We start from the raw sequence: 13,617 nt of genomic DNA on the forward strand, positions 1-13,617 counted from the left end.
CCGGAGAACAGCGGGACTTTGTGGGGAGCGGGGAGGAAATCATTTCTGGGGTCACACGTAGTCCCGAGCTATGTCCCTTGGAAGCCGCCGGGCATTTCCTCCCCCATGACGCCTGTCAAGGCAGGGGCGTTCCGGCTCTGGATCCGGGACTGGTGAGCGCACTGGGGAGGCCTGGCTCAGTTCCTGCTAAGTCAGTACCTCTGAGCCATGGGCCCCTCTGCCGCAGAGGGTGTGGGGAGGGTCCGATGTGGCTGTCGAGGCCTTGGCGAGCCGGAAGGTGCTATGTACATGGGGAGGCTGTGTGTCCTGCCGGGGACAGGGATGACCAGAGGCTGGGCCTGGCCCCTTCTTGGGAGGGTCGGCCTTCTCAGTCCCCACCTCTCTGTGCTTCATGGGGACCTTATCTTCAGCCTGGACGTGTGGCTGCCTTTTGCCTGGCAGAATCTGCCTTGTATGACTCCGGGTGGCAGGGCACCTGCCTACTTCCCAGGGAAGGAGCGTCCCTTCCCCTTCTGGAGAAGCCTCAGATGCCAGGGAGGGTTCCCGGCTGGATGTGCCTCTGCGGACCCCCCAGAGGACCTGGCCAGCCCCAGCCTCATTATGGGGCTGCACAGAGTGGCTTTTCTTAGGCTTCCTCGGCTCTCCAGATGTTCTGCCCTGCTGCCCAGGAAGGGCTGGCCGGGACGGGAAGGGTGTTCCCTGAACGCCCAGCAAGATACAGCCTCCCTTCCTGCTGTCAGGAGGAGGGTGCGCGTCTGCCGTTAGGAGTGCCTTTGGGCAGGAGATGGGAGGGAAGCTCATCCAGGGTTCCCATCAGGAGTGCAGGCTTGGGTGGGGACAGGCTGCATCCTGCGTCACAGCTGCTGTCCCTGAGCGGCCAGAGTTCCTGCCCGATGTCGTACCCCCTTTGGCAGCCCCAGACAGCATTCTCTGCACACCGTCTCCCCACCTGTCTGCTTTGACAAGGTGCAGGCTGGCCTGGGGGGGGGGTAGGGGGTGGGGCGAGGACACCACCCTGAGCAAGCTCACCCAGCCTTTCCCAGAGTCCCGGGGCCAGCACCCCCCCCCCCCCATCCCGCCTCCCGTGACAGGTGCACAGTGCCGGGCACAGGTTGGGGGGTGCCTGGGGCCAGGTGCGTCCCATCCCGCCTCCCGTGACAGGTGCACAGTGCCGGGCACAGTTTGGGGGGGGGGGTCCTGGGGCCAGGTATGTCCCATCCCACCTCCTATGACAGGTGCATGGTGCCAGCACAGGTGGGGAGGGTCCCGGGGCCAGCGCCCCCCATCCTGCCTCCCATGACAGGTGCACGGTGCCGGGCCCAGGTGGGGGGGGGTCCCAGGCCCAGGTGGGGGGTCCCGGGCCCAGGTGGTGCTGGGCTGTTACTCTACTTCACCCTAAAGGTAATAATCCCAAGGTGGGAGCGCCCAACCATCCCTTCTTCTGGGTTTTCTCTGCACGCATCATGGAGACCGATTCCAGCGACCCCGCAACAGTTCTTTTTAACCAATGGGCCATTCGCTGTTTAATAAGCCAGGAGCCCACCTGTCCTATCCTGGGCCGTAGAAACCCTGCTGGGCCTATAGGAGAGGTGTGTCCACGGTCTCGTCCGTCTGTGGCCCTGAGGGTGGCGAGGCCACACGGTGCTTCTCACTGTAGGGCCGCAGGAGACACACATCCACGTGGACCACAACTCCGAGCAGCGGGCGTGCACCCACGTGCAGATTCAGGCGCGCGCACACGTTGGCCCTGCTTCCCGCGGCTGAGGGATCAGGTCTCCATTCTCTGTGCTTAGTGGAAACTAGTCGGGTGCGTGGGAACAATGACAAGGGCTCAGGACGCCCTTGGAGGTGAGACGGGGCCCTGCGGAAGCCTGTGCCCCACCCCCCGGAAGGCCGCAAGGGGTCTGTGTTTGAAGCGGCAGCCGTTCCGGGTCGGTGTTAGCGGACGCGCCGCTCGGTCCTGTTAGACAGCGACCGCTGGTCTGACGCTTGTCTTTCCCCCGCCCTGTTGTCGCGCTCTCGGGAAGAGAGAACCACAGCGAGATCGAGCGGCGGCGGAGGAACAAGATGACCCAGTACATCACGGAGCTGTCGGACATGGTGCCCACGTGCAGCGCGCTGGCCCGGAAGCCGGACAAGCTGACCATCCTCCGCATGGCCGTGTCGCACATGAAGTCCATGAGGGGCACAGGGAACAAGTCCACAGACGGCGCCTACAAGCCGTCGTTCCTGACGGAGCAGGTACCGTCCGTGGCCCGTCCGTGGGCCCGCGCGTCCTCACGGAGTCACTGTGGGGAGGGGACGAAGTCACCGTCACCGGGGTGACACAAGCTGCACGGGGAAAGGGGTTAAAGGTTGAGGGGTGGGTGGAACCAGGAAGTTGTACTCCTTTCTTCGCGGCGGTGTTTGTCCATCTCTGTGTCCTTTGCTTTTGCGTTTCCCGTAAACCTCAGTGAGGCATCTCTCCGAGAACACCCCGGGCTTAGTGTGCGGATGTGGGACCGTGTCCGTGTAAGCCACGTGCCGCCGTGCCAGCGAGTGGTGGCGATACCATCACGGTGGCAGCCCAGGAGCGGTCGTGGTGATAATCGTGGCGTCATCACCGCCGGCTGCCAGCTCTCTGCCCGTTTTCGCGCTTCCTCCTCATTCTAGCGGGGAGAGAGGCCGCTAGTGTTGGTCCCTGCTGTGTAGACGAGGGCGTCGTGGCTCACAAAGGGTCCGGCCACCGCTCAGAGGCAGAGCCGGGGCCTGGCACAGGTTGGCCGGGCCCCAAAGCCGTGCTTTTCATCCGTGACGAAGAGCTCACAGGCAGAGTGGTTGGCGGGATAGCGTTTTACCAAGTTTACAAACCCCTGCGTCAACGGGAAGGCCCGTGTCCCACTCTCAGCCCTGGCCTGTGCACCCGTCAGAGGCAGGTCCTCAAACGCTGCAAGCTTCCGTTTGCTCGACTCTGGAATGAACGGAGCCTTTTTGCGTCCCTGACCCCGAACGCTTTTGCAGGACACATGGGCCGGTGGGTCTGGAAGGACTTGGTCCAGGGTGGTGGGCGTGGGACAGGCAAGGTGAGGTGGCCGTGGGAGAATGTGGGCGGGACTGAAGCAAGGGAGACTTTGAGGAGCCCGCAGAGCGTGGCCTGAATCCCCAGCAGTGCGGGGCCGTGGGGGAGGGGGCCCAGAGCGCGCCCGGAGAGCCGGGGACGGGGCGCTTGACAGGAAGAGGTCGTGGGCGTGGGGCCGCCGGGGTGGGAGCGAAAGGCGTGACTAGAGACAGAGCCGTCTGCTCTGGTGGGGCCGGGCTGTGTCAGGTCAGGGGAGCGAGGTTCCGAAAAAGGACGAGGAAAAGGGGCAGACGTGGGTGACTTCCGCTCTGTGGCCACAGGATCTCACCTGCCCTTTCCTGTCATCCTGGCGCCTGACCTCGCACATGTGAGGAGGCTGTGGCCTTGCCATGACCGTGACCCGGAGGACTCAGAGCCTGGCGGTAGGGGTCTGGCCACCAGCCCCGTGTCCCCTCCGTAGGGTAGCCCCACCCGCCAAGGCTCTGCTTCCCATGGGGCCTGGCCGGTAACGGGAGGGGGAACCCCTGGCAGGTGACGGGGCAGAAACGTGTTACGTGCCCGTGAGCCACTAGGGTAAGAACAACGCTTTCTCTATGGGTCCCTTCAACTCACAGCAGTCTTGCCGGGTCCGCCTTTGAAGTTAATCCTCATCCTTAAGTGACTGAGGATGGGGAAGGCGAGGAGGGAGGCGGGTACTCTGCTTCCATGCGTCCGGCCCATTCTGTGGTCGATGGTGACAATAGCTGCATCTATGGGGCGCCGACTGTATGCCAAGCCCTTCCTGAGTGTCCACACGCAAGAGCTCGTTCAGCGTCACAAAATCCCACCGGAAAAACCCGTGTGGAGAGACGGAGGCTGAGGACGCTACCGTGCCCGGAGGCACACAGCTGCGTGGGTTGAGAGGCACGTCCTTCCCTCCAGAACCCGTGCTCGCCGGCCTTCCTGTTGGTTTAACTGGAGTTCGGAAGCCCGTGACCTTGATTAGGAATCACGTGCTCCCAGAAGACAAAACTGCGGAGGGGTAGACAGAGGGGCCGTGACCAGCGTGAGGCTCCGACCCCTAGACCTTCTCGCAGCCTTCAGCCTCCGCCCCGTCCGCTGGCGCACGGGATCCGCTGTTTCGCAGACATCCTGCTCCCCTCTTACGGTCCTACCGGTTGTGAGCTCTTGCAGTCCTGAACGTGAAGGTGTCGTCCCATTCTCTGAGCTAAGGAAGCGGCGGGGAGGCACAGGTCAGCTGAAGGACGAAGCAAGGGAAGTGGACAAAACAAACTTTTTCTTAGAAAATCCCGTATAGTCCCCTTCCGCCCTAGGGTCCCAGGCCGAGGATGTTCAAGTTCTGACCCAGCCAAGAGCTCAGAGCTCCCCAGATTCTGCTCACCAGCAGACCCGCGTTTTCTTTGGGTCCTCGGAGCGCCCTGGGGCTGGGCCCCATGCGTCAGATTCCCGCGTGTGCTGTGGGCGCTCAATCGGTGTTACAGTGGGGCGACATCCGAACCGAGGATTCCCAGCAGAAAGGGGCCCTTTGTGGCGGGAGCCTGCTGAGCGCATGGGGTGTTTGGAGGCGCACGTGTGGGTGCGGGGCATGTGGGAGAGTTAGCTCCTCAACCCCCCGAGGGGCAGGGCACATTGCATCGGACTTGATGTGAACATGACACGGGTAGGTAGGCTACACTTGGGCCGCCTTCAGGCAAAGAAGAGACATCTCAACAGAGTTGACTCTGCTCCGTTCACGCCCCTCTTGGGATGATGGCGGGGCTGCCCGCTGCCCATTCATGGATTCCACGCAGCTTCCTTCCTGCCCACGCTGACCATCACGAGCCCTGTGAGTCAGCGCGACCCCAGGGCTGGCACAGCTAACCTTTCTTCTCGCCATAAAGCGATATGGGCAATGCTGTGTGCCCTGCTGCCTCCCGACGCTGCCCGGAGAGTCTGTCGAGGAGTTCTGGAAGTTTGACGCGTGCCCGAATATGAGGAGATACTCCCGTATCCACTGCCGGCATTGCGCTCAGAGCGCAGGAAGGGGAGGAAGTGCACGCCAGCCGTGCGGGAGTGGTGGCTGGGACACTGCCCTCCTCACTGTCCCCTTTCTCTTGCCCTCCCCTCCCTTCCAGCAGCAGCACCTTCTGTACCGAGCCCTGTGCCCCGGGCCCTTCTTGTGCCCCAGCAACAGGACTGCAGCTTGAATATGTAGGTGAGGCTATTCACACGTATGGCAGCCCAGCACATTCTGGCGATCACTCCTTGCTTTCCAGCCCCTTTCCTGGGCAAGAATGTCCTTCTCTCCCTAAGGGAGGGCTGGTTTAGGCAGGGCCAGAAGTCTTTGGAGTAGCTGTATCTCAGAGCTAGGACAAGCTCTGTGCATTTTTTAGCTTATTTTTCAATAAGAAAAAAGCAGTCAAAGTTTCTGAAACTGTGTATCCCAGTGAGGGAGCAAAAGTCAAAGGTTGCTGATAGGACGACTTAATGAGGCTGCGTTTGTCAGTGCTCTGTCCTAACCCCGATCTTCTCTTCCCAGGAGCTGAAGCACCTCATCCTGGAAGCAGCCGATGGCTTTCTGTTTGTAGTGGCGGCAGAGACGGGACGGGTCATTTACGTGTCTGACTCCGTCACCCCCGTGCTGAACCAGCCCCAGTCAGAGTGGTTTGGGAGCACCCTGTACGAGCAGGTGCACCCCGACGATGTGGAGAAGCTGAGAGAGCAGCTGTGCACCTCCGAAAACTCCATGACAGGTTAGTGCTGCCCCCTCCCGGAGGCTGTTTGAGCCTGGAGAGGGATGTCTTTCAGTAAACAGATCGGGAAGCTGGAGGTCAGAAAAAGCTGCCTAAAGGTGAAGCTGGAGGTCAGAAAAAGCTGCCTAAAGGTGAGGGGATCTATTTGACTTGGCTTGTGCAATGACTTCATTTACCTTGTAACATTTAAACAATTCGATTTTAATACATAAGGGTTTTTTTTCCCTGTCTCTATATTTTACCTGCAATTAAGGGATGTTGTCACTAGGAGGCGATGTTGCTACCTTAGCCAGAACCACATGTTCTGTGATGAGGTTTACAGCTCTCAGAGCTTAATTATGGTGATCCTGATCGTAGGCATTTATTACCTAGGCCTTACTTAGTTCCCTGCAACGAAGTTCCTTGTTGTAACATCTAAATAAAGTCAGTTCTGCTATAACACAACATACGCATTCCTGGAAGTCACCGCGGTACGCAGACTCTGGAGATAAAAGCTGCAGCGGGAAGAGACGGGTTAGGAGCACAACACTCAAGAACGAATCACTGACAGATAAAAACAGGAATAGGAACCTGGTAAAAATGGGAGCATAATTTTGCACATTAAACGGTTAAGAAATTCATAAACGTGAACGTGGCACCAGGCCTTGAGACTGACGTGAAATTTACTCGTACAGGTGGGTCCTGGAAGGGTTGCCACTTGCGTGTTTTTGTGCGAGGACAGTCATGTGATGTTAGAAGTCGAAAGGTGGTCGTGACGGCGGATACAGGTGGCTTGTGACGCGTGACAGCCTGGGGGACCCGGCAGGTGTCTGAAGCGCGTGCGTGTGTGAGCCGCATGTTTCCGTTCAACTGGGTGTGCTTCTCTGTGTTCACGCAGCATTCCTTGTGGACAGAAGCACGCGTAAGCGCACACAGAGCTCACATCGTACTTGGATTGTTCCCCAGCAGCTCAGTCGCGTTGGAACAAATTTGCATTTTCAAAACAAGCCACTGGGCCATCGTGTTTGTGTTGCGCTGGGTGGTAGACACGTCTGTGCCCTCAGTTCCCTGCTGCACCGAGAGCCGCGGGGTCTCCGTCTACGTGTGTGTGTGTCCTCAGCAGGAGCCTGGTGAATGCGGGGGGGGGGGGGGGGTGGTGAACGCTTTGCCCGTTGTGTCCGTTTGCTAGGGCCACCGTAAAAAATACCAGAGACTGGCGGCTGGCACAGCAGAAATTTATTTTCTCACGTTCTTGCACTCCGGAACACTCCGGAACACTCCGGAACACTCCGGAAGTCCAAGCCCCAGGCCTTGGTAGACTGTGCTTCTCCTGAAGCCTCTCTCACTGGCTTGTCCCTGGCACCTGCCCGCCGTGTCCTCACGGTGGTCTGCTCTGTGCCCAGGCGCCCCCGATGTCTCTCTTCCTGTGAGGACATTGGTCAGATTAGGGCCCCACTCTCATGACTCTATTTAACATTATCTCCTTAAAGGCCCTGCCTCCACATATAGTCACATTCTGAGGTTCTGGGGGTTAGGGCTCCACCATACTCATTTTGGGGGGACACAGGCCGGCCCCTAACACTTACGGTAAGACTGAGGCGGACGTGGTCAGAAATAATAGAAGTACAGCTGTTTCTGGATGATACTGGTAATGGTCTCAGTGTTGGTGTCAGTGACGTGGGGGGGGGGGGTGGGGAGTTATGGGGACGGGGCCTGTGCTGTGCTCACCTCCGCGTGGCCTGTAACGGTGACACCTGGCCGGTCAGGGAGCTCCACGCACAGGCTGAGAAATGATGCTAAAACAGACTCTGCAGTCGCAGCCTCGAGCCAGATCAGAGAGCCCCATGTAGCGATTCCAAGGGAGACGCTTTATAAGGTTCGGCATTCCAGAGGGACTCGAGAAGGACAGTAAATCAACCAGGAAGTGTTGACAGCTGGAGTCACCTTTTCCGGAAAGAGCCGTCTGTCTTTCCCTACTTTCCCTAGGCTTCTGGGTCTGACCACAGGATGTGGCTTTTGGAAACCCAGTCAGATGGCAGAGGGGGTGATGGTCAGGGGGAGGTCAGGCTCTGGCCATGGGTCTCGCTGACTCACCAGACCCGGGTGGACACGTAATAAACCTCGGGGGTGATTTGGGGCCTTTGGCCACTGGGCTGGGGTCTCAAGCCCTCCCGTCCCTTCATTTCCGGCGTGGCGAGCAAGGTCGCGGCCCCCCTGGTGGGGGTCAGCGTGGGAGGGTGAGGGGCAGGGGGCCGGGCAGGTCACTGGGAGTGGCGAGGGGGGGTGGCGCTCAGCCTGGCCTCTGGGCCTCTCCGTTGCACAGTCCATGCCTCAGCCGTGGGACCCACAGGGTGGGCTTGTGCCACGTGGGGGGCGCTTGGGGGGGCATTGAACGTGCACCGTGGGGGGGGGGGCATGTCGTCACGGGACGGTGGGCCTGCAGTCCCCCTCACTGGACGGTGGGCCCGCCTTCCTCCCAGAGACCTCTGCGCTTACAGAAAAGTGGCTGTGCAGCCAGCCCGGGTTCAAGTGACAGAAAACCAGCCCCGACTGGCTTGAGTGACACAGGGACTATCGCTGCCGGACGGCAAGGGCCTGCCGGCTTCAGGCGCAGACAGTGATCAGACGCTGGAAACGGAACCACGCTCCTCCCTCGTCACTCGGGCGTCTGCGCTTGCAAGTCTGCCTCTTGGCAGAACTCAGTTGTAACCCCAAAATGCACTTGCAGGCAGACGCGGATGTGCACAGAGTGGAGAAAATCTGAGTCGCTGGGGCCCGCGTTTCTGGCTAAGGTCACACGGGATGGTCGCTGCCCTTTGTGCTGCCCTGGGTGGTTTTGCTCTGTTTGGTTTTGAATGTTCGTGCTTTTTGTCGGAGATCTTGCTGTCGAAGATGACCCCGGAGCGAAGGCTGATGTGCCGGCCGGGGTCCGCGAGGGCGGGCCGCCGTGTGCCTCACGGGGGAGACCCTCGTGTGTGGGTCAGCTTCTCGCGGGCGCGAGTCACGGGGCTGGTGGCCGGCAGTGCAGGGTTACCGAGTCGGCGATACCGAATGAGGGGTCTCGGAGCAGAAACGCACCTGAGACACGGTTCCGAATCCCGGATGACGACGGTGCTGCGCGCGGAGGCTTTCCGGGAGCTGTTGTCTCAGAGCAGCGGTCCAGTACCCGCTAGTTGGTGTTTGCAGTGACTTCGTAAGACGTAACTACGCTGGCTGGGCGTGGTTTTCTCCATCTCCCGGCTTCGCTGCTGTAGGTACGCCCATATGCGAGCAGCCGAGCGTGTTTAATGCGTATGTTTTCGTGAGTCTGGTCGTCCGCACACACCCGGGGATACCATTGCCGCCGTCGGGGTACTAAGCACATCCGTCACTTCCAGAAATTTCCTGTGTTCCTTTGTGGCTTTTTCCTTTTCCTTCTCTCTCTCTTCCTTTCTCTCCTTTTTGTGCTAAGAACACTGGATATGAGCTCTCCCCTCTTAACGTGTTTCAAAGCGCCCACCCCTGGGGGCGACGGGGCGGCTCAGTCTTGAGCATCTGACTCTTGATTTCTGCTCAGGTCACGATCTCACAGTTGTGGGATCAAGCCCCGCGTGGGGCTCTGCGTTGACGGCGTGGAACCTGCTTGGGATTCCGTCTCTCCCCCTCTCTCTCTGGTCCTCCCTGCCCCCCTATAAAATGAACAAATAAAATAGGTATTTTTAAAGCACGCTCTCTGTATTAGCCTCAGACACAGTGTTAGCCGGCTGACTCCAGAACTCATTCACCCCACGCGATTGAAACGTTGCGCCCGTTACGCCCCAGCTCCCCGTTTCAAGCCGCCCTCGTGTTCTCTGCTTCTGAGTTGACTCCTGTAGATTTCTCACGGAAGGGGAGCCATGCAGCGGTTGTCCTGTGACGGGCTCACGTCACTTAGCATGCTGCCCTCTCAATTCATCCATTGTGCTGCGAATGATAAGCTCCCCGCTCCCTCACCGCCTTTTTCAGGCCGAGTGATACTTCAGGGTGTGTGTACCACCTTTTCTGTGTCTGTCTCTCTGTTGCTGGGCTTTGGGCTTCCTTCTGTATCTTGGCTGCTGCGAATAACGCGGCAGCGAACGTGGTGTGCAGACGCCTCTTTGAGGTCCGGTTTTCAGTTCTTGGGGGTCTGTGCGGGACCCGGGAGGGGGGTTGCTCCTGCGCAGGGCGCATTCTCAGGCGGGCTCTCCTCACGTAACGGAGGTGTGTGTTAGCAGCCGCGGGCCCCGTGGACCGCTCGGCAGAACGAGCAGAATCTGCCTTCTCCGGGCGTCCCCGCAGAGAGCCCAGGACCTGCCCTGCCCACTTCAGGGGGGCCAAGGAGTCTGGGCCTGGGGGGTGAAGCCGGCAAGTCAGGGAGGGGTGATTCCCCGTGGAAATGGGGCGCAGTCGCCACAGGGAGGGAGGTTTGCACCGGCCGGCTGGGAGAGCTTGGCCTCCGTGGTGTTAGCGGTGGTCCTTTCGGGGAAGGGCGGGGGCACATCTTGATTGCTGGGGGAATGCGGGCATATTTGCGTTCCAGGCTTGAGACGGAGGGGAAGCTTCTGGCAGGCGAGGACGGTGGTAGGGGTCAGATAAAAGTCGGCGGGCGTGGGGGGCGTGCTTCAGAGACACGTACCGAGGACGTCTGAGTGACCTCAGCCACAGCCCGCTGTGGGGAGGGAGGGAGCTGAGGAGAGGCCCGGGGCTTCCCAGGTGATCCCAGAGCCTCTGAGGGTGACTGAGTCTGCCCCACGGGCCGGGGTTCGGAGGGCAGGCAGCACAGCGAGGGAGCACAGAGGGAGCGTGTCCTTCTCTGCATCCGTGGCCTTTCCCAACTTCCCCTCCACCCCTGTCTGTGGCCGCTAAGCTCTGGCCGGCCTCGATCCCGGGAGCAGAAGCTGGAGGCGTCTCATCGGTGACCTCAGGCGCCGTGCCGCGTGGGAAGTGCCCAGCCGCCCCGCCTGGGACGCGGGTGTGGAAACGGGTAACCCGTGGCCCCGACAGAGCGAGGTTGGTGTGGCCCATCCCCTCCGTCTGACTCCTTCTTCCTTTGTCCGGAGAATCGGGCCAGCATTTTGGCTCAATACAGGGAAAAGTTGGCAGCGGTTGGGGCAGTGCGGTGGTGGAGACGGATGTGAGCCAAAGCAGAATTAATTCTCCCTCCCTGCCTCCACCCCTGCCCTCCCCACCCTCCCGCCCCTCCCTCCCCTCCCTCCCCCGCCTTTCTTTGTCCGTAAGCTCATGCATTCAGCAGGTACCTGTGTGCGTGGGGTTCCCAGCTGCTGGCGAATGAATGGACCCCGTTTCCTAGCTGTTGTGATAATCTGGGGAGAGCGCGGGCCGGGTCGGTCCCTGAGGGCTGTGGCCAGAAAGCCCCTTGTGCACGAGTGCCACGAGTCACAATCAGCTGCGATTAAGCCCCACCCCCACCCCCACCCCCACCCCACGTCTCCCGGGAGCCCCGCTGCGGTCCAGAGATGCTTTCGGCCTTGGCTCACAGGATTTGGCCGGCGCTGGTCTGGGCCCAGAGAGCAGCTCGGGAGAGCGGGCCTCCGGGGACCCCTGTTGGGTCATAGACCTCTCCTCGGGTTTGTGTGACATTCAAGGAGGTGTGGGCCTGTCAGGGAGAGGAGGCGTCTGCGGCACGCTCGGTGCATCGTGCTTTCACGGCAAAATAGTAACGTTGCGGTGAGCTCTCTTACGTTTTTATAGCACCTTTTCTTTTCTTTTTTTTTTTAACCCACTTAGTGGTTCTCAACCCGGGCCAAGAACTCATCACCTGGGGACATGTGACAGGCATGCCTGCCCGGGATTTGGGGGTGATGGGGGGTTTGGTATGGACCCTAGATCACAGGTGAGGAGAGAGACGCTTACCGAGTCACGGAGAGATGCTTGGAGTCACGGAGAGGTTCTGGGGGCCACACGGCCGGGGCCTAACAGGTGCTGCAAAGCGGAGCTCGTCTGTGAGGGTGGAGCCTTTGTGCCTTTGGGGACATCTGGGTACAAAGAAGCCTCAGAAGGCTGGCCTCGTGTGGCCAGTCCAGACAAAGTGCTCAACACAGGGCTTTGGGGCCCCTGCCCCAGGGGCAGGTGGGCAGGAGTCAGTGGGGGCCCCTGCCCCAGGGGGCAGGCGGGCAGCGGTCAGTGGGGCCCCAGACACAGGGGCCTCCGGGGTCCTGCGGGATCTCGTGTAGGCTCTCACGGTGTGGCCTCTGGTCCCGCTGCTTGAGCATCACTTGTGAACTTGTCGGGGAGGCAACTCCGCCAGAACTCAGACCTCCTGAGGCGGGAGCGTGGAGGGCCCGGGAACGTGCATTCCCAGTGACGCTGCTCGCAGTTTGACAAGGCCTGGCTTGGTGCCCGCATCCGGGGACGCGACACCACATCCCCTGGGTTGGGTCCACCTCTGTTTGACCTCGTCCGGTCGTCTCATCTCTGACTTTAACCTAAGGTGGGGACTGTCACGTTAGCTGTGACCCTCAAGGCAGACATTGATTTGTGTTGGATGGTAAACCCCGGTGAGATCAGTACCTGTGCTCTGTGGGTCCGCACCACCTGCAGCCCCTGGGAACCTCCTAGAAATGCAGATTCACAGGCCCCATCATCTGGTTGGGCGGGGGGGGGGGGGCAGGAGCTGACTCAGCACCTGCATTTTCATTTTTAATTTATATGCATATTCACGTCTGAGAAGCCGTGCGTCAAAAAACATCAGCAGGGTGTGGCTGGGGGCCTCCTGCAGCTGCGGCCATGGCCAGGGGGTCTCGGGCAGGGCCGGGCCTTGGGGCAGAGCCGGGAGGAGAACAGTATCTGGGGTTTGTGTCCCCCCCCCCCAACCCCCCGGGGCCTGGGGACGCAGCAGCAGCGGGGGACATCACTCTGCAAGTCTGCCCTCCACACAGACAGCGGGGTGAGCAGGGGCTGCCGTATATTCAGCCGGCCGCATCCTCCACCGCGGCTCAGGGACACAGCGAGGAACCGAGGGCGCGCCCGCACTGGCGCCCCGGACGACCCGGGCCGGAGCAGAAACCACCCCACCTCCGCGTGATACACAGACACGTGTCACGGACCGTGGCTGGGAAGGTGGCCGGCGGCTGTCAGCACTGAGGCCCAGCCCCTCCAAGACAGCCGGGCCTTCTCGGGGACACTTTGCGAAGAGGGCGAGGGCAAAACCACGTGGCCACGGCCGTGCAGTCCTCCCGTGCAGGACCGTCAGGTCACGGCCCCACAGGGGCTCTGTGAGCTGTGGAGCCCTTCCCCCCACCGCTGTATCAGTTCTGGAAAAGGACGGCCTCTTCCCACGTGTCCGTCACGAAGGTAACTTCATTAAAACCACACTTGCAAACACGTGGCTTATTTTCTTTGCGATACCCAGGCTTCGCCCTCGGACTGGTGCCAGAACCCGAGATCCAAAACACGGCTCGGCAGCCTGTTTCTTGCCTTGTGAGGGGAACAGATAAACATGGCAAAGAAAAAAAAAAATTCCCGATTTTGTCTGAGTCAGCGATTAACAGTGTTACTGGGTTTCTGTGTTTGAAATAGAAATGAAGTGTTTTAGTGGCAAGAGGAGCATGTTTATTTGACTTAGGCCCCAGTGATATAGTCCACACGCCGGCCCCGGAGGAAGCATCTGCGGGCAGGTGCTCCGTGAGCCCACGAGAGTGCAGCTGAGAACCACGGGCTGGTTACTTCTTGTCCTTCTCAGCGACGTTCCCGCTGGAAACCGCGGCCCCCTCGGATCCGTTATCCCAGATGCACTTTGGTGCTGGCTCAGTTCTTTCCTCCCAAGGTTAAATATTGGTACGACCCGCCTCGGTCCCCTTCCCTCCGTACCTGGCGTGCTAAAGCCGCTTG

General features: G+C 60.3%; 1 protein-coding gene across 7 annotated transcripts in view; it reads left to right on the plus strand.

Annotated features, from left to right (window-relative positions):
- ARNT2 (aryl hydrocarbon receptor nuclear translocator 2) overlaps nucleotides 1-13,617 on the plus strand; it is a 144,560-nt gene that overhangs the window by 48,405 nt on the left and 82,538 nt on the right. For all 7 annotated transcript variants that reach the window (XR_006705415.1, XR_006705416.1, XR_006705417.1 and 4 more), the window contains exons 4-5: nucleotides 2,028-2,241; nucleotides 5,577-5,790. Coding sequence is in view for 2 of the 7 variants with exons in the window: in XM_045452263.1 (XP_045308219.1) it covers nucleotides 2,028-2,241; nucleotides 5,577-5,790 (428 nt within the window). In the remaining 5 variants the exon portion in view is untranslated. The remainder of the gene's footprint in view (nucleotides 1-2,027; nucleotides 2,242-5,576; nucleotides 5,791-13,617) is intronic.

The sequence above is a fragment of the Leopardus geoffroyi genome, chromosome B3, assembly GCF_018350155.1.
Source record: "Leopardus geoffroyi isolate Oge1 chromosome B3, O.geoffroyi_Oge1_pat1.0, whole genome shotgun sequence".
Lineage (NCBI taxonomy): Eukaryota > Metazoa > Chordata > Mammalia > Carnivora > Felidae > Leopardus > Leopardus geoffroyi.